Source organism: Lethenteron reissneri, chromosome 14 (genome assembly GCF_015708825.2).
Source record: "Lethenteron reissneri isolate LAM-NWPU_2019-01 chromosome 14, ASM1570882v1, whole genome shotgun sequence".
NCBI classification, from domain to species: Eukaryota; Metazoa; Chordata; class Hyperoartia; order Petromyzontiformes; family Petromyzontidae; genus Lethenteron; species Lethenteron reissneri.
In genome coordinates, this window is record NC_083792.1 from 11,951,324 (window position 1) to 11,972,377 (window position 21,054).

At 42.2% G+C, this 21,054-nt stretch overlaps 1 protein-coding gene across 1 annotated transcript in view; it reads right to left on the bottom strand.

Annotated features, from left to right (window-relative positions):
* Positions 1-6,990: 6,990 nt before the first annotated feature.
* LOC133342397 (neuroglobin-like) overlaps positions 6,991-21,054 on the bottom strand; it is a 30,511-nt gene continuing 16,447 nt past the window's right edge. The window contains exons 3-5 of the mRNA XM_061551547.1: positions 18,558-18,678; positions 16,868-16,948; positions 6,991-15,173 (exon numbers count right to left, since the gene is read on the bottom strand). Coding sequence (XP_061407531.1) covers positions 15,048-15,173; positions 16,868-16,948; positions 18,558-18,678 — 328 coding nt within the window. The 3' untranslated portion in view covers positions 6,991-15,047. The remainder of the gene's footprint in view (positions 15,174-16,867; positions 16,949-18,557; positions 18,679-21,054) is intronic.

Below are 21,054 nucleotides of genomic sequence, written 5' to 3' on the forward strand. Positions count from 1 at the left end.
TTTGTGAATTGTGTTTTTATTCATGGTGCTCAATTTCACCTGATATTGCCAAGAGGTTATTTATACTTATCGACCACAGAACTTTTGACACCAATCTTCAATTCTTTGCACCCACTCATCACAGATAAGCACTACAGTAATGTATTAACAAAGAGTAAAATAAGGTCAGCTTATAAAAGGCTATCGCGGTAAGGCAACATGTTGGGGTTGTGTTTTGAGGGCCTGGTAAACTTGTGCATTTTTTGTACTTTGGAGACAAGAGATGTGAAAGGGAGACGGTTTCTGGACAACATGAAAGTGGTTTGGTTCACAGTGTTGCTGTATTACAAAACAATGTATTAGAAGAGGATGGAGATGAAAAGGTTTTTTTCATTTGGGGATGAATGGAAACAAGATGAAGTGAATCAACTAGATTAACATCACACATACGACCTCCGGTAGCTGTTACCTATTTCAGTATGAAGACCCTATGCAAGGATGCATTTCATTGAACCGACGTCAAAACCCAAACCCATACTGTGCATTCCTTGCACTAAATATGTCGTCACATGTTTACAGACCAGCACTACTTGAATAAAATTGTCAGAAGCTGTTCCAAACATGCCTTGCAGTTGCTGTATCAGCATTGTCCCAATAACAGAAAAGGGGAATCAATATTTGCTGACAATCAAACCGGAAGGTGACTATTTTAATTCCTCTTCGTTATCTGGCATAACCATGCTGCTCCTGGAATGAGGATATCCACACGCCCTCTGGTGGTTACAAATGCAAGTTCGAACAACACGGGCCTTTGCAAGTATAGTATCGTCTTTTATATGTGTTAATATATTCGTATTGGTCTTATTTTAATAACTTTCACAACCCTGTTTTGCCGCTGACTTGTGACGGGTATTCAGTGACACATTTGAAGGGTTTGCTTGTGTGCTAAAAGTACCTTATAATGGGCTACAGCATGATCACAATTCGATTTAACGTTGAAAGACAGGCTGGGAGACCCAGATAATTTCATGTTCTCTCCATGGCAGGGTAATTGCAGCAATTAGCTATTGCTTGGTTATATGCCTTGTATAAGCGAATGTCAAAAAGAACAAATGGTAAATGTTTGCAAGGGGATTGTTTTCTATTTTAAGAGCAAGCTCTGTACTTCAAGCACTTCAAGTGGTCATGACTGCATTTACGTATAGATTGTGTTAGAGGGTTTGGTTTTTTTTTTTGTCCGAGCTGTGGGACGTTGAAATTGGAGAACACCAGCGGCAAGTGTGCCTGGTCATGAAGCACATTAAATCTTGACGACTATTTTCATTTTAGCAGGTAAGGCCCACTGAGCTGTTAAAGCTCTTTTTCAAAAGCGACTTAGCCACATGATAGCTCAACGAAGTGACTTATGGAAATTTATAGTAGCCATATACTCTAAACGCACGTTTATAATGTCTCTGCAGGTCTCGAATATTACTGTTTGACGTATTTGCTCCAACGTGATCTCACTCTTGGTTTAACAAGGTTTGATAAAATGAACAAAATGGTCGTCTTTTGTCTCGTGCCTCTCACCCTGTGCCAAGGTGAGACAATAACGGAGAGAAATGTTCTTTCATCATTAGAATAAAATGTATAAGACCTTGAGTCGCTTTCCCTGAAAGTATGCATCTGTTCAAACAAAGCAGCTTGAAATTTCACTTGAATGATATCTTGTAATATTGCAACAGTCTCAATGATAAGGACACCGTTATTAATGCGTTGGTATTGGTTGTGTTATCGCCGGATACATTCCCAGTCTGACTAGAAAAGCCGAGTTATGAATTTTGTCTAGATATTATGTTAATGGCTATAGCTTATTGAACTTGTTATTGTTTAAGTGAGGTTAAACTCATTAAATACATCCTTTATAGTCTTCACACTGTGATAAGGAATGACAAGTTAATATGCGTGCCTCCGGCAGACACTTAAATCATATTGTGTCGTACAGAAATTGGCACTTCCATAAGTGGCAGTGTGCACCCATTGAAAGGTTAATGTGTGACAAGATTAGAATACAGCACTGAAATTTAAAACTGTAAGTCTGCATTGCAAACTGCTATGCTACAACTTTCAATCTTTATACAAATCACATTTAAAATTTGATTGTATAAATTTCAATTACAAGTGGTTTTGGGCAATTGTATTTACATTTTGTAACTGGACTTTGTGTACAACGACACGATCAGAAACATCATTAGCAAAACTTTTAAAATGTCACAATATTTAGGAGGTACTCTATTATGCCACAATAACACGCCAAACATTTCTTTGGTAATTGATCAACAAAATTAATCGTGCAAAAAATTCACTGGAATAAGCAGGGCAATCATTGCAAAAAGAACATTGCATTGATTAAACATCAGCAAGAAAAATAACAATGTCCTTATCTAGTGCACACACGGGCTTTTAAAATGTGTTCTCTTTGTGTGCACTGATGCATGTTCCTTTTGGTTTGACGTATAGCCTACTTGCGAATTTTAATAAGACATCCATTTTATCACACGTGACAGTGACTATAGAGGGAGCAAAACTTAATTGTGACCGTTTCCTTTGAAATAAATGTGAGTCGATTGTAATATTTCACGGTAATGTGAGGTTGTTCTCCAATGCACTCGAAGTTTGGCACTCCGAGAAGCTCCAGAAATCACATCGCACATCTAAGGGGCACTTGGTTGCTACAGCGGCAGTCTCTGCTTTGGGAATTCTCACTTTTTGTGTGGATTTATTTTGGCGGCCGGAGGTGACATGCCTGTCGTTCAGTCCTATGGGAGCGAGGGTTGGGTTGGTGGATAAATTCCATTCCGTGTGAGACTCCCTGTCTCTTGGTATCGACGTGCAATACCGTGGCTTGCCGGCAGAATGCAGCACAGCAAAATGTGGACTGATATCATCTGTGCCTTGTGTATGTGGGATAGTGTTGTCGCCCTTACATCAGTGCCGGATTGTCCTAGTAGCAAAAGTAGCATATGCTTCAGGCCCCGCACTTTCAAGGGCCCCGCGCTAAATGCTTTGAAGCTGTCAATTCCGGTTCAGTGATTCTGCAATTGCTCTATTACTATAGTACTATACCGCCTTCAACTTGTATGAACGACTCGTGTTTAAGGTTATCTATTTGTCGTATTATCTGGCTGTATAGCAAATGAATAAATATAATTACTTTACTACGCAAGTAAAAAAATTGTGTTTAAATATTTATGTTTTTTAGGGCACCTTTATAACATTTGCTACAGGCCCCGCACTAGCTTAACCCGGCACTGCCTTGCATGCGTGGGGGTTTCCAGGTGCTCCGGTTTACGCCGACAGTTATAATAGACAGTAATTTGCTGCAAACATCTCAATTTATAAAGAACTGTAGCGCACTTGTTGGGGCCGCCTAAGTAGATTTTCAGCTTGCATGTTGCTCCTTTGGCAATTATGATGACTTTTTCACGAATGACGCCATAAAAAAAAATCATTCAATGATAATTTTGTTTTCAAATGAGCATTGACGCGGTGGTCATCACGTTCTCAGTCCTGCCCGAGCCAGCGGTGAACATTCCACATCCATATGGCAGAGGTATGTTTGTCCGTCGAATAAACAACTGTTGACTTCCCCACAAAATGGTACTCGTTTTATTGACCATGGAGAGAATGATGGACTCAAGTCAAGCCCCCTCCAGGATGTGCACTCGCCTGCTCGCTTTACCAGAGCCACCTCCAGATATTTTGAATTTGGTGTGGCCTGATTTACCTACACTGGAACTCCAGTGTGGTGAATGCTTGGTTATCTGTCATGTCGGTGCAGGTGGACACAAACCATAACCTAGATATTCGCTTTTTTAATAGAACTCGGAGAGCAACCCATCGCTCTGCAATGGAAAATAAGAGACATCTGTCCGTGTTATACTCTTCTCACAACCCTGTACTTTAGGAGCACTACAAGTAATCTATGCAATAAAATGCCAACAATATAGTGAGGTTTTTCATACCGCTCAAGAATTACATTAATTGTACAAATTTAAAAGTCAGAGCAATTTTAAATGAGCCGTGTCAGTCTTCAGTATTTGTTACTCCCACTTCTTCGGCTGTCACTATATTGTTTTCCAAACTTTTCTTACGTTTTGGTGGCAACGGCTGGCAGCCACTAACAACTGAGTTATTGGTGGGGTGGAGAGGAAGCCAGCCAGCAGCCAGCCGTGAAACTGGAGGCATACATAATTGTTTCATGTGTAATTTATTTTCTCTCTACGTGACTTTACCGAAAGAAACAAATAGTAATTACTGCAGTCACGAAAGCTTCAAATCTAGTTTGTTTCATATGTAGTCCGATGTATTTTCCCCAAATTTCATTCCAGTTGTGTTTTCATTATAGTTTCACAAGGCAACGTAACCATTCAGAATTCTCTCGGATTAGTGCATTACATCTCCCTATTATGTTACAGAAGGGCCCACAGGAAGATATACAACACAATCACTTATCAGAAGTGACCTGTTTATTTTTAATCCGGACTCAGGGGGGAACACTTTCTCACACACTCATCAGAAATGGAACCACATTTAAAGAGCTAATGAGATGTTTGTTTCATGTGCAGTCATCTGTGACCACACCGGGACCACCACTTTGCTTCACTCTCGAACCCAGTTCAACCGCTGGTGGCTAAAACCCATGGGTGAAAAAAACCCGATTTTTCCAGCGGCAGGCATCTGGTTTTTTCTTTAATACAATTAAACGCAATTTCGGGGAATTAAAAACTGGTCAAATGAATACGAAACTCTGATCCAAGGCTTAGGCTGCTTCCTCGTCGGTGCTGCTATCGTACTCGGGGGGGGGGGGGGGCCGTCGGGCACGGGGTAGTCGTAGATTGCGGCGGGCAGGTTGGTCTTGATGAACACGAGGAGCTTCTCCTCCACAATCGTGGGCGCCAGTGAGTTCCTTAGCTTGGAATGGATGAAGCTCATCGTTGAGAAGTGCGGTTCTGCAATTCGAACCAATTAAACCGGATTTCTCCCAATCTCAGATGATCGGGTTTAATATAAAAAGACAATTAACCCGATTGTAAAAAACCCGACTGTGCCACCCCTTGCTAAAACCTGGATTTGTACCCAGGATCTCAGTGGTGGTGGCTCTGTGCAGCCACTCCCCGATGCATTGGCCTCTTCCGTGTCTTTTATTCTGAGAGCTCATTCTGTTCTTCATATCTTATTCATTACCAGTTTGCAGCCCTTCCTACGGCAAGGGTGACATAAGACACACATGATGCCAACCACCAGTCAACTCGCCTGTTCCTCACCTGTGTAGACAATGCTGTGTAGAGTTCGGCGCGCCAGTCGAGATGAAACGGCTCCCACCTCACCCACCGGCACATGCCTATCCATTGTGTTATTTTAAAATGAGGATGTGGGGTAGTGGGAGTATTATTTTAATTGATGGGTCAGATAAGCCGCAACAGGGCCGATAAGCGGAATTATCTGCTAAAATGTAAAAAAAAAATCAGAAGAAGATGCATATCAAACGCACTTTGATACATTTCATCTGCTTATTATATTACGAATATGATTGTCTCATCCTATTTACAGTGTGATAAAACAAGACATCGCATGTAAAATACAACCTTCCAATCCTTCCATGCATTTCTGGAAGGTAGAACGTGGTTCGTACTTTTTTTTCGCTGCATTCGATAATAATGCAAATTCGAATGGAACTGCCACAAAGAGAGCGACCAATTTGTCAAACAAAAATGGGGAAGAGGCAATGAAATGGAGCGCGATAAGGGACGTCTAAATGATGTCGATTCTGGCCACTTAATGCCACCTAATTCATATGCAGGAATCGCTCTCATTTGATTGATCCTTTAAAAAGGGCTGGTTATGAACCAATGTGCCTTCGATCATGTGCAATAAAAGTTCGGTGAGCCTAGGCAAACAAAAAATAACGAGACAAAGGAGTTTGGCAATCGAGCAGCGAGGAATATTCTTTGAGTTGGGTTACGTCCCACAGCTAGTCAAACAGTTGAACAATAACGATAATAAAAGCCATAACCTTGATTTTATATTGAATAATTCATTCATATTGAGACGTTATTATTACACTGTAGCATTTAACCTGTATATCCGTTTTGTTAATGTACTGCTGGTTGAGTGCCCCCCCCCCCATACCTGCATGGATTGCGAAGGTTATTTGACCATACTTCACCACGCTGGTCAGTGCGGATTGAAAAATGTGTGGGAGCATATACAGTACCTGGATTTTTTTTATTGCACGGTGCAACAATGGATTGTGTTATTGCAGAGTTCAACAATTGCATTTGTTATTGCACAGTGCAACAATGGATTGTGTTATTGCACAGTGCAACAATGGATTGTGTTATTGCAGAGTTCAACAATTGCATTTGTTATTGCACAGTGCAACAAGGTATTTTGTTCTTGCAACAATGCATTGTGTTATTATACATTGCAACAATGGATTTTGTTATTGCACAGTGCAAGAATGGATTTTGTTATTGCACAGTTCAACAATTGATTGTGTTATTGCACGGTGTAACAATGGATTTTGTTATTGCACAGTGCAACAATGGAATTTGTTATTGCACAGTTCAACAATTGATTGTGTTATTGCACAGTGCAACAATGGGATTTATGTTTGCACAGTGGGCCTTACCTGGTAAACGTAAACATAGTTTAGTTTTACAATCGCAAGCTTGATGACGTGTTTTATTTGGTGGATAAGCACTATTCAGGCTCAAGACCTGCTTAGCTTCCAAGATCTGACGAAATCCGTTGAATTCTGGGTGATCTTGTCATTACACTATACATACATTAATATTTTACAGAGTATTTCATTTCCAGAATTTCAGAAATTTTGCAGCGACAGACTAACTTAATAATTTTCTGCATGAAAGCTCAGCACAAATTCACTCGGCACAATGACGTTTTCCATTTAAAGGACATTGTATTACATCTAACATAAAAATACAAAGGCTCAAGGGTAATTTTCAACAAATCACAGTCATTCTGAAGATGGCATTCAGATTTTTAACATAAAAGCGAACACAAGAACAAATGTACACATCTGTTTTCAATTGAACTCAAGGGGAAAAAACATACACGTGCATGCACATATTACACATTTGACTTTGTACAATATTTGTATGTGTTTTTTTTACATTAGCATAGCACTAAAATAGGCCACCAAGAGTTTGTATTTATTGAAATCTGCTTAGCGGTTCTCATTAAAGCTGAAACAATGCACGGAGTTTGTATTAGTGTAATGGCAGGAAAATAGGGTTAATCAACTCGCCCTCCCGTTAATGCTCCCTTTTTAAAATCACACACACGGTGGTGGAGTGTGTTAGTGTGCGCACTATTTACATTCTGCAACAGTAATACACTGGATACCACCACTCACCAATGTTAGAAAGTGTGTATGATTACATGATTTATATTCTTGCCCAAAATATTGTGTTGAATAATACCTTGTTTTTTACACGCAAATGTAACGATTAACTAAAAGCAATTTGTTACATGACAAAATTTCTATAATATATTTATAGAATGAAATTAGATCATTGGCTCATTTGCGCCTTTACTCTGAAACTAATGCCGTTTAGCGAATGACAAATTACTTAATAAACTCAGGAATGAAGGTTGTCCATTTAATATGTTGTATGCCCATAACTCAGTTGCCTGATCAGGTCGTGGAATATCACGAAAGTCACCAAAGTTCAGACGGCAAGCCTAAATGTAAGGCACTTGAAAAATGGCAGGCATCTTAAAACAGCACAAATGGACGGCACCAAACAAGAGAAATAATTCCCCAAACATCACACGATTTTTTGCGAGTGTAATTTTTCATTGCTAGGGCAGTACTTGTTGACAGAGATTACATGCAACTTGAGGTTTGTATTTATTTATTCGGAGCCTATTAGCTTTCCCAGCAACAATTTGCTTGTAGTGATTTTATTTTTTATTTCAGAGCGACTCAAAGGCACGTTTCGCCCAAACGGGGCACTGACCCAAACACCATTGAGTCATGACCTCGAGTTCAAAGACTCACGCCGGGGTCACTAACCTTGAGGGGGGCCTGGGGGAACAGGGAGGCTGTGAGATTCCGCTGTTGTGAGCCAACAAAAAGACTACGTGGGCACCAGGTGTTGTGGGGGAGCGAGAGCAGATGCCTGCAGCAAAGTATGTGCAGTCACTCGAATCGGTGCGAACGATAAATAACGCGGACAGGAAAAATAGCAGTACAACAAAGTACACGTGCATGCATGAGTCGGCAGCCGTAACAACAAAACAACACCGATTTAGCAAAATACAAACCAAATGGTTAAATCGTTTTACCAAACCAAACAGAAAATGGAAAACGAAGAAAGCAACGAATTCTAAACGCATTAATCGAGCTAAAATGTTAAGGAACTCAATAACCAAGAACGGCGTGCAGATGGGCGTTAAGAACACGCTCTCTTTACACGTGCAATTAGTCGCGCCTGAGATATTGACTTATTTCGCGCACAATGCACCAGCGCGGCTAATGTTCCGGGAGGTATAATAGTGGCTCGTGGCACGAGCACCTCATCAGCGTCTCCCGGTGTCATGCGAGCAGCAGGAGATGAAAGTGGGTGGACACAATGCATTCACTTAGGCCAACTCAAAATGCTTTTGGAATGTACTATTATCGCAGGCTTGCACATCAAAGTGCATTTTTTTTTTGTTCCAAAAAAATTAATGGCATGAAGCTCTTTCATGTGGGTGCTCATATTTCTGTTCAGTCATTAAAGCAATACGACTTGTTGCTCTTGCGTTTCAGATGAATCTCCCAACACTTTTATACAGACGAGACCCCCGCACAAAAGTGATTTACCAGCTCAGACCATCACAGGAACCGTACCAACAATATTGTGTTTTATTTACCACTTAATAAACTGATATTTAAGCCGGTAAAAAAGTCGTGGTGTGTGTGTTGTAACCAGAGGTTTAAAGATGCATTGATTCGTAAACAAAAACAATCCGATTTGGAAGCTACGTGCATTCAATCGCGCCCATAGGAATGTCTATTTTTCAGTTTATATGTCTTGCATGTAATGGTTTCAAATGACCCCTGCAGCCACTAGTGGCGTTACCGTTCATTGCAAAACAATTATGGTTATTGAATAGAATTTCGAGCATGAATCGGGATAGTTCAACAAATCACTGGGGGTGGAGGACGAATCGTTCCACCACTAATCGTTTACGACTGTGTGCAGATTTGTTGGAATAAACAAAAACTGTACACTACAGTAGACAACACAAGGCAAAGCAATGGATAAAAACCTAAAATAGCAGGCTAAAATATGTTTTTTGTATCCAATGGAAAACAGACGCTTTTATTAATTGGTAGCTTGATGTATTGAAAAAACAATTATACAGCTATACATTCAATTTTAAGTAAAGAAAAGTTGTTTTATTTTTACAAAGCAGAAAAATTTAGCTATGACAGAGGACGTTTAACGGCTCCATTAAATACATTACGTTTGCTCAAATGAGAAAAAGAACGTGCCTTTTTGTTTTTAATTAAACCCTAAACGCCCATGCGTTTAGGATTTAATTAAATATTAATATGACATTTGTAAAATCGCACATCACAGATGTTGAATAAACTTTAGATGGAAGCATGGATACACACCATTTCATTTTGTACACCTTCATACTACATTAGAAGAAGAAAAAAAGTTTTGCTGGCTGGCGTGCTCACGGGCGGGCAAATCACGCGGTGGTGACCTCACCGAGCACATGGACGCGATGACGTCATCCGCATCCCACAGCGTTGGGCCAGGTCCGTGCGTCCCGACGTCATACTTCCACCCCACCCTCCACCCCGATATCATACAAACTACGTTAGAGAATTCTAGATTTGAAGCTTTCGTGACTGCAAAGATTCATAATCTGAATTTTTTCGGTAAAGTCAAGTAGGTAAAAAAATTAAAATTATTTTATTTTTATTAATTTTTCTTTCATTTTTTTTACCTACGTGACTTTACCGAAAAAACTAAGAGTATACGTTAGAGAAACGTTGACTGGCGGGTGGGAGTTAGCGAGGGATGTGTGGACACGTCCGAAGGTCGTGCCGGCTGCTAGTTGTCTAAAAAAAAAACCATAAATTGTGTTGAGTAGAGTTCTGCTGAGACCTAAGCAGAACGTAATTTCTAAATGGAATGCAGGATTTCCCAGGGCACGTTCAACCCCCGGGTAGCTCCCGTAACAGTGGAAGTAAAGTGATTTGCAAACAGCAAGTGCAATATAAGTGTCCACACTTCAAAAGGGGACACATTGTTGCTTTGCATTTGCTCGCATGGCCCAATTCCACTGAAATGTAATTTACTGCTGACACACTGCTCATGTGACACGTTGCAGTGGTAAACATGGGCATTGGGTGTCTGCTACGAGAGGCTGAGCGAAGTCGTCCATGCCCGAAACATTTCTTGGCGAAACACTTACGTTTGTCACCTGTCCAAATCATAGAAAATAATTGACATTCACAATTATGTAAGCTCGTCGATACACTCAATAGATATACAATGAGCTGGTTCATCATCCAGTAGACAGGTTACTTTATATTTATCGTATGTTAAAATAAGATGTTAACGAATGCCATTTCCCTACTATTGACCTCAATTGAACCTACGCACAAGTGTGTTAACGGTTTTCTGAAGGAAATCAATCGGCTACAATCCTGAAGAATTAATTTCGCCGCAAATAGGCACGAAAACAAGAAATCATTTGATAAACAACCACAGCCAATGCAGCATTCTCCAGAGGAGATCACTTTCAGGCCAATTTTCTCTTCTACATCAATCGCGTGAGAACGCTAATTATGTCTGTACAACACACGTGAGTGGTATCGTAATCAGTCATGGGCCATCCACCCTTCACCAACCCGCACAGACCACGATGGTCAAATTTGTTGAAACAACCTCCACATGACGAGCCCGGCACGTGGGTGGGATTCATCGGGTGGTGCATCTACAAAGGGCCGACGTCACTATTATTTTTGGTTAACGTAAGCATCATTGTGCAGTTGACAAGAAAAATCAAAGGGTGGATATGCTTCGTTTCCATTGCCATCCACTCGTGGACTGCACCCCTTTGCAAATTGCAAAGCTAATTAATTGTTAGAAATGATCGAGTGCCGCTGGAGGTTGTCAACACCGGTTGTGATTAGCAAGAGGTACGTGTTGCCAAACACACCTGAAGACTCGTGTTTAGTGCTGTGGATGGATTACATTTGTAGTGACATCAAGAAAGTCACTCTATGGTGCCAGCCCAAGAGGGGCATGGCGTGCGATGTACATCACGGATGCGGCAGCATCGTGCATGTCACCGAGCAATGCCGGCTCCAGCAAGGCACGGCGTGCGATGCACCGTCACCGCGTACACCCGTGGGTGGGTGTAGTACCAGCCCTGGTGAGGGCTTGGTGAGCGCTGGGATAGCGCAGTGGCACCACGCGTGACACGCAGTGCGGGCTCCCATCGGAGGGAGCGGGAGAGTGTCAGCCCAGGGACAGGGTTGTTACCCTGGGCCATGGCACTCTGGTTGACCCCGAAGGCACGTGACCGGTAAAGTGTACAGGGGGGGCCCCAGGTGGGGGCTAAGGTGTGGTCACGTGTCTGGCAAAGTTGTCTCAAGAAGAGTCGAGAGAGAGCGCCAGAACTCTCTCTCGAAGGTGGGCGGAGCCAAGGGCGGGGCCGGCCCAGGAGCATATAAGCGGGGTCCCCGGCAAGGACTGGGGTTCTGCATTGCTACCATCATCTGAAGATCTACGTTCTACGTAGAGAAGAGTTTCCAACACGTGGTCTCGGACCCGAGCCAGGGTCTGGTCCCAGTGTGTTGGTGTAGTTAGCCGGGTGGTCCACCACCCGAGGCTGTTATCTGGTAAAGGGGCAGCTTCTCTTTGTGTATTCGTGTTGGTGTAATAAATGTGTTGCCTCGAAGAAGTACGTCTGCGACTCGTCGGGCCCACTAAACATTGTTAGATGCGTTTAGTACTCGTATAGATAATCTCGCGATGCGCAATGATACACAACCGTGAGGAGGAATTCAGGACTAATATTTACAGCTTTCCTGCTGATAATAATAAAGTACATGTATAAAGCACCTTCTACAAGATACACAAGGCGCTGTACATGCCACATAAATAAATAACATGTTGGCAAAGGGGGGAGAGCAAACTTAAGAAGTAGAGGAGCTAATTGTGAGAACCGAAAGCAAAGAGAGAATGGAATTGCATCTCGAGGTGGGCTTCCAAACACCGCCATTGACCACCCTGGGGCAAGGTGCTCGTTCCTGGGGCAATGTGCTCGTTCCACAGCCGGGGAGCATCGCAAGAGACAAGGCTCGTGAAGCACCCGGTGTGCGAAGGAGCCACGACCGGGAAATGCTCCACTGGCACCGCTGGCCACCGAAGAGACGAACGAAGCCTTCGGGATGGTCACAAATACTGGGGTCAGCAAATCTGATGAGACTCAGAAAGTCAACGCTGGTAACACGTTTGTTGCTGTAACAACATTGCTGTTGGAAAACATTGGCGTGGAAAGCCTATAGGCCACTGGAACTGAGAAAAAAAATCTGTTTATTTGTACATGTAAAATTGGGTGTTTTCTCCTCTTTAATGTTCTAGTACTTGTTTACATTAGACACACCGCATATATAGATACTGCAGCAGGTAGGACTCACCCAGTGTGGTATTTGAAAGCTCCAATACACACACTGCGATCATTTATATTATCAGGACTGAAGATCATTATGCACTTTTAATCAGTGCCCTTTGTTCATGAGCCAATAACGATTGCAACCGTTTTGCCAGCTGAGCGGAACAGCGTGGGGCTAGCACGTGGTAAAGGTCAATTGTTGTTGTCGTCGGCGGCTGTGAGCGCTATTTAACTACGAGGGTTGCACTGGATGAAAATCCTTCACTGGAATGGTCGTTGTTCATGACGTTATAACTCACTAGAGCAGTGTTCTTCAATGCAAGGCTTGCAAGCCACCAATGGTTTCAAATGTGTGGCGGCCCTCACATTGATGTCTTATCGGTGAAAGTGGCCTCCCCTCTGAAAAATAGTGATGAACAACTCCTGCGGTAGAGTTTCCTACACACGCGCGTGCACGATGTGGTATTGTACAAAATGCGCATTGAGCACACAAGATAACTTGTGTCCAAAGCTGTAATGAATGTGCTCGGGTGTATTCACACTTACAGTGAATGGTATCGGTTTCTTCTCATCCAAGTCTCACCAAACAAATGGAGTTATCTCAGCCTGGAAGCCAACTGAACTTAAACTATGGTTGGAGTGTTTTTTGTTCTTCACATTCAGATATATGGCTAATTGATTCTTGGATAGAGCAGTAGTACAGTGGTGAGCACACTGCTTTATAAACCCAGTAGACCTGGGTTGAATTCCTGACCACGGATAGCATCAGTGGTGGGCGAGATCAGAACTGTTCTCGGCCTCTGCTCACCAAGACATGACCTACACGCACTTACCAGCATGGTTTAGTCAAGTCATACAATCCCCACGACCCACGTGGTATTGGAAGGCCTTCGTCCAGCAGTGGATTGACAAAATGCTATATATTCTTTTATTCGTAGGATTTAAATGATTCGTTTAGAGTTTATGCTGTATATACATAAGTGTACGTTTGATGCCCAACAAAACTAACTTTCACACAAGAGTACACTTGACAGATCCCGTCGACGAATCGCGACGTTTAAATATGCAGGAAGGGCACAGTTTTAAGTGACGTTTTAAATGTCGCACAGCAGCAGTTCCTTCCTGCAGATCTCCACAACATCCGCCGGCATTGCGGGACGAGAGTCACACCGTGATTATTGTTAATTGATAAAATAAGAAACACAAGCCAGACCACCCACCCTGGGTTACATTTAATGACCAATAATGGAGGTGGTCAGGTAGCTAGGAGGTCAGAGCAACGAGACAGCATCACTAAGATCCTGGGTTGGAAATCAGGTTTCAGTCGCCCATGGTTGATTCAGGGTTTTTCTTTTTTGGGTTAGAGCGCGTAAATATGAATGTGTCGTTAAACCCGCAATCACCCCGACACAGCCAATGAGTAAGATTTGTCACGTAAACAACATATTTACGTAAACAAAACTGTCTATGTGACAAACCTTACAAATTGGCTGTGTCGGGTGGTGGCGGGTGTAATGACACATTTATATTTAAGTGATCTAACCCAAAATAATTATTTTAGATAATATTGATCGTGAAAGCCGGCGCGTTAAACTGATCAAATCAGGTTATCCAGTGTAATAAGGTTTCTAGGCTTACCCTGGTCACCAATCACTGCACAAGATGCAATCAAATGAAATTAGGTTCAAACATAATTGATCAAAATTTCATCTGTGAAATAAATAAATAAAATATCTAGATTTGACTTCCACGTGACAAACAGGGCATGTGGGAAAGAGCAGCACCAACTTGCGTGTGGCGAAAACTAAACTATTTTATTTAGCAGGTACAACTCACCGATATATTGTCAAAGGAAACAGCCAAACAATCTAAGTACCTGTTTCTAAATGTGGAGTGAAAAACCGGTGAAAAATCCACGCAACTATATGGAGAACATGAAAACTCCAAATATACTGTACAGGCATTGTCAGGGTCGGGGTCGAACCCACGGCCTCCTGCATAGCAGGCGATGGAGGTAATCATTTACATTTATAAGGCGCAATTCATCCAGGGATCTCAGTGTGCCAGATAACATATCGCGTCTCGCCACCGCTTGATGGGATCTCATTTGCGAATCTCTTCCTGCATGCCGTTCTCTCGCACGCGGTGCCCTGCTCTGCGAGAATTCCAGAAGCAGGGGACATGACACCGATAACGCAATTGGGGGGGTGGGAGGGGGTGTAAAAACAAAACAACTTGGGAGAAAACGATCAATTTTTTTAAAATCTGAAACTCTACTCAATTGTTGATAGGAGGACGAATAGGAGTCTCATCACAGCGGCATCTTCAGCCGTCAAGAAGAAGAAGAAGCAGCAGCAGCAGCTCACGAGTCACATTGCGGTGGCCCCATGGTTTCCCTGGCCACGGTCGTAGTTGGCGGTGTTCACTCCATTGCTGGCCGCCTCTTCCTCCAGGTAGCCTCTTTTCATTACGGCCGCAATGTAGCGGAAGAGACACTGCCAAGGACCACATGGAGGCACACGCACACACACACATAACTCATACCGTCCTCAAAGACGACAACTGCAACACCCGACAGTAAATCGGACAACATCTCGTTCGAAACCAATCCCCCTGTTTAATAAGTGGCCACAAAATGGGATTTCTCACAGCCTGTGGATTTTGACAATGTTAAAAAAACAGATTCACTTGTATAGATCCCTTTCCACGGAAATCCAATTGGAAACACTCTCCACGGTGGGAGGCTGTCAGGAGCAATGTGAAACACTCTCAACCCCAAGCTTTCGGGGGGAATCCCCTGCTAGGATTGGAAAACTGGATCGTAAAACGAATCTCACGTCACTTTATATATACATCCTTATTCTCTGGGGTGCCTATTCAAATTAAAGGCCAAATACGCTTGTTGTTTTGTTGGTCTGGGATTTGCGGGTTCAAATCAGGCCTCAGCCCTCTAAGTTGCTGCTCCCACGGCGTGGCGTAAAGGGAACAACGACATTACGAGAGCACAGGACGGTGTTATCCACTATTAAAGCTTAATGCTGCCTATATAATCAGAATTTTTATTTAAACTGCAGAAATCCGATGAGCTATGAAGCTCTTTTTCACAGATGTCCAGTCAGGACAACATCGACGGAAATTAATTAACTGGCTTCTTCATGGACGTTCACAACATCATAGCACGATATATATTTCAGCCAAGTAATTCCAATGGTGAAACCAGGCATCTAACAGTTTAATTTATTTGGAATAACCCTGTGTGCCATTCGGCTCTTGATTCGGGTGCAACCGCAACAAACAATACAATTACAAGATACATTTAAAAATTTACTGTACGCAAATTGAAACGTGCGAAATATCAGGATAACCAAAATGTAATCAAGAGATTTATGTTGGTTCATGGGAGAAATGTTTTAGGTTTTGTTCACTTGCACGAAAAAGACAAAGATCCTACTTTTCGCATGAATGACCACAAAAGAAGGTGATGTACATGAGTGCCTATTAAGGTCCTTGTGGAACAGTTGTGCGTGACTAGCACCGTGCCCTGCTAGCATTGTCTCCACAATGTTGATGTTTGCACATCACACCAGGCACACATTTTATGTTTGGTTGACATAGGGAAGGTCAAAGACAGGTTCAGCTATTAATTGTTACTGATATGAGCCATAGTTAGTAATTGAACCCAGGTCTCCAATTCTCCCCACTTTCTTACCCACGCACTTATTTTCCCAACTTTATTCCAATTGCTCTCTCGGCATCATCTCATGAGACCAAGTACCCATTTGGAAATCTCAGGGAAGTTGCAACCTCATTAATTACATAATGGCCCACAGAATGACATTTCATAGAACTACTTCTGAAATCCCTTCAAGTGACCTTTTCTGCACACACACCCAGAGGTGCCACTTTCCTACATCCCCTGCTCCGGAGAAAAGCTCATCACAGCATGTACATTAAAACATTTAAATCTCTGAGCTGGAACAAAAACATAATTTATTGCAAAGAAACTATTTCATGGGATATTTAGTTTTCCTATATTCTTTAGTGACCAAGCGGAGACAATTTTTGGTTTGGTTATCACAATAGGCTGCCCAGACTCGAGCCGAGAATCTCAGCAGTGTTTGACCCAGTGGTCTGACCCCTTCACAGCCACACTTCTCTTGATCAGCAGGTGGGCAAAAAACAGCCTTACCTGCCAGGCATCTTCTACCTCATTAGTCCACTTCTCCTGCAGGAAAGGTTGAACCGTAGCGATGAATTCGATGCCCACAAACTGCAAGCGACATCACAATGAGTCACAGGCACGGCAGACACAAACGTCACACGCATAGCCGGCTGCCAAGCGCACGCAACTGTGGATGTTGCAGTCCTTGGAAAATGCACAACTTCAATTCACCCATCAGAAACACTTGAGTAATTATTTTATAGCAGGAATCAACAAAAGGTAACCCTGGCCACCTTTTCCATTATGTCCCTGCAGTCCAATTTGGGCAGTTATTGTGTGCTGTGAAGTGCACTTCGGAAAAAAATAATTGGGGAAAACAGCTCTCGTTGTTTGACATCATCATTGACATCCCACAGTCTGGCGTGGATGTTTGATTTTGACGCATTGTGGAGAATGCCCAATAGACAGCACGGCTGCACAATCATCGACTCCTTCAAGGCATCGCATGCGACATATATTATGTTGGCAGCAAATTTTTTTTATATTCCTGCTTCAACAAATCTTCGACAGACTGCACCACAAAACGCTGCGGCGAGTGAGTTTTCTCCAAACTTTGTGCTTCAGTCAAATCAGACGTGACGTGCGAATTGCTTTGCGGAAGGTGACACTGCTGTACAACGAACAAACACCAGTCGTCAATAATGGTGTCTTTTTATGTGCTGCGAAGAAGGCCCATTGCTTGAAACGTTGCGAGTTACATATATTTTTTTCTTTTTAAGGCCACAGTGTCATTGACAAACGAGTTGAGGCTTTTGCTATATTTCACCTGTGCACAACGGCCAATGCAGTTCCAGCAAATAGTTGGTTTAAACTTTGCTATGAAACGGCGCTGTGAGCCTGGATGTACGTGAGCGATACACCATGAAAAATAATTGGCCGAATTTAGGCAATCTGCATTGGTGCATATGAACATTTTAACAAAATGTAACGACATTTTGTACTGTTTTTGGTTTCTATATTTCATCTTAATACGTTTCCTTCATAACTAATATTTGCAATGCCTAAATATAATAAATGTATTTGTTTGTGTGCAAAATTAATTTTGTTAAATTGTACTGTTTACGTGTAAGTGACGTATTGCTGCTATTTCCAGGACCCTCTTGCAAATTAGATGCAAATCTCAAGGTTTTTTTTTTCTGGTTGAATATAATACATCACTGTTTTTGAATATTTATCGCATGTATATGTGCCTTTTTGTAATCCTACTGCTGAATGTGAGCCTCCCCATGCTGTGAGTGGTTGTCATTTGACCATACCTCACCACGCTGGTCAGTGCGGGTTGGTGAATGCGGAGAGCATAGACGTTCGAGCATAGTACAGTACAACAATGGATTTTTCTGGACTGCCCTCTGCTGACAACATAGCCTAACAGCGGCGTATAACTCCATGTTTTGCACATGATAATTGCCCATATGAGCACTATCCAGGCTAAATTCTGCTTACCTTCTGATATCCGATTAGGCCGAGTGCTCTCTGGGTAATTTGGTCATGGAGGTAAATATAGTGTGCCAGCGATACATTTACACAGGACGCCAACGTATGCGATTGCTTTTGTAAAATAGCCAAGAAAAGCAAAGGGCGTCAGGTTTTGAGTACGCATCAGGATTCACCGACAACGCACAGCGACTTGCTGCTGTGGTATGAGTGAGTGCCGTACCGAGTAGTATTTTGGGGACGCGTTGTACTTGTAGTGTTTCCTGCCCATCTCCACGATCAGCTGTTCCAACACGCACTCCTGCTCCAGCCGAGCCACGCTTTTCTCGATAAACGACATCACCCTGGAGATATAACGTTCAAAAGCATCGATGATGTTTGCAATTGAAAATGTAACCGTTACTTTGTACACACACCCATTTGTGTTTCCCAGTACATGTGTAGATGTGCAGAATAATGGCAAGTTTACAACCCTTTGTCAATGCACTTCTAGATAAAGGACTCACGTTATGTCACCACCACACAGGTCAATGCTTATTGGTAAAGGAGGGCCGATAACTAGATACCACTCCTCATTTAACTTACCTATTGCCAGGAATCAAACTTAGATAACAGGCTTCATGTATGTGTGTAATTCTAATGCGCATGTGGTTGCACATAAATTAGACATGCGACAATTACATGCCCAACTAGTCGATGATTATCTTGATTGCAGGGTCATGATTTAATTCGAGACCATATTTGTTTTTGTGTTATTTTTGCCATCTCATTTCCACCATTTCTTGTTCGTCTTATTCCATTTGTGTAATCATATTCACTGCATCCTGAATGCAACTTTGGGATATCATACGGATATTGTCACCATAATCAATCGTGGTATATTCAGTGCTAGATACAGGCAAATCCAAAAATATCTCAATTGATCTTGCGAGGCAACAATCGATCCCAACTCTCCTCCTTTGGCTGCCACCCCATCATTAGTCTCGACTACCTGCCACCATCCTTTGAGCGACGCATCCTGCCCAAAGTCCACGCACATTTCACAACAGTCCTTGCGATCATTGGTACCTCATTTGCCAGTAGCAAAATATGATAATTGTTTTTTTTACCCTTTTATCTGGCAACAAAACTGACACCTTTTTTACGAGGAGTCATGTTTGCATAGACCACAATACCTGCGGTCATAATGCAAACAAAAAACACAACTCTGATAATGTATGCACTGTCCTTGAAGTTGATTGGTCCACACCCGAAACAGCTTTTCTTAGAGCCTAGTCTCAGAACCTAGTCTCACATGGGGTTGGACCATCTGGTCCAACACCATGTGAGACTAGGCTCTAAGAAAAGCTGTCTCGGGTGTGGACCAATCAACTTCAAGGACAGTGCATACATTATCAGAGTTGTGTTTTTTGTTTGCATTATGACCGCAGGTATTGTGGTCTATGCAAACATGACTCCTCGTAAAAAAGGTGTCAGTTTTGTTGCCAGATTAAAGGGTAAAAAAACAATTATCAGTCCTTGCGATGTCTCTAATTTGCACTACGTTCTCTAATCCACGCATGTGCCCTTTCCATGCCGCTTTGTGCACCTTTTTCAGATTTTTGTTCAGCCTTTTTTGTCAACGTCCGTGCTTCTGATTTACATGTCATTTTCCTAAGTAATACGTAATACGTTTTCACGCACAATTCAACGCGTGTGTCGTGAGTGTAAGGATTCAAATGAATCGATTAATCAATGGCTTAATTACACGGCTAATAAATTGGCCGTTAAAAGTGCTCATCTGGCAACAGTATTATTATGGATTCCTAAATCGACAAAAGTAGCCAACGAGATGCTTTAAAAAAGGTTCTCGTGTGCACATTTACATGAGTTAGCGTGTGTTAAAGTCCGTGGTGATTAGAGCTGCCACTTCCATTGAACGCATTTATTGACTGCGCATTTATTTCCCACCACAGCTTCCCCAGCAGTAATTTGAAACAGCGCAAATGAGAAATGTGCTTTCCCTGAAGTGAAAATGCTGAGAAGCACCAATCAGGTTTTTCTTTGGTAAGCGGAAGGTGACAATGGCGACCAACAGAATGTTAGAAGACGTTTACCTTTATCAGGATTTATGCAATGGGAAAGTCAATTTTCAACCGGCCCAATAGAGAGCACAGCCTGGAATCTGGCTGCACAAGATGCTTGAGAGAAATGCTACACGGTGTTCTCGTTGGTCCTCTGCAAGATAGGAAGTCTCATGATAGCTCCTCTATCTGACCATGAACTTTCCTTGTTTATTTCGCTGTACGGGCAATCGGCATATTTCACCCTTCACTCATTACACTAAATATGGTGATTCCACAAATGTTTATCTTACGTTGGGAACATTCATCACGTGGCCAGTGCTTCCTTGGCTAGACCAATAAGTATCTAATTCACTTTCCCCAAAGTTAACAACAATGGCAATTGTCCATTATGAATTATTTTATTCATGTATGTTCATAAGATGCTACTTTGGTGTAATGGTTGGCACACTAATCCAAAGGTCGCTAATTCAAGTATTTTAAAATTCTTTATTTATTTTAAACAAATTTTACCAGTGTAGGTCCACTGAGCTATATAACTGTTTTTAATAAGCGACTTGGCCACAAATGATAGCTAGTCGAAGTGGCTTTATCACGTGGAAATGTATAGCAGACAAATAATCTGAACGCATGTTTTTTTAATGTGGAAGGAAAACC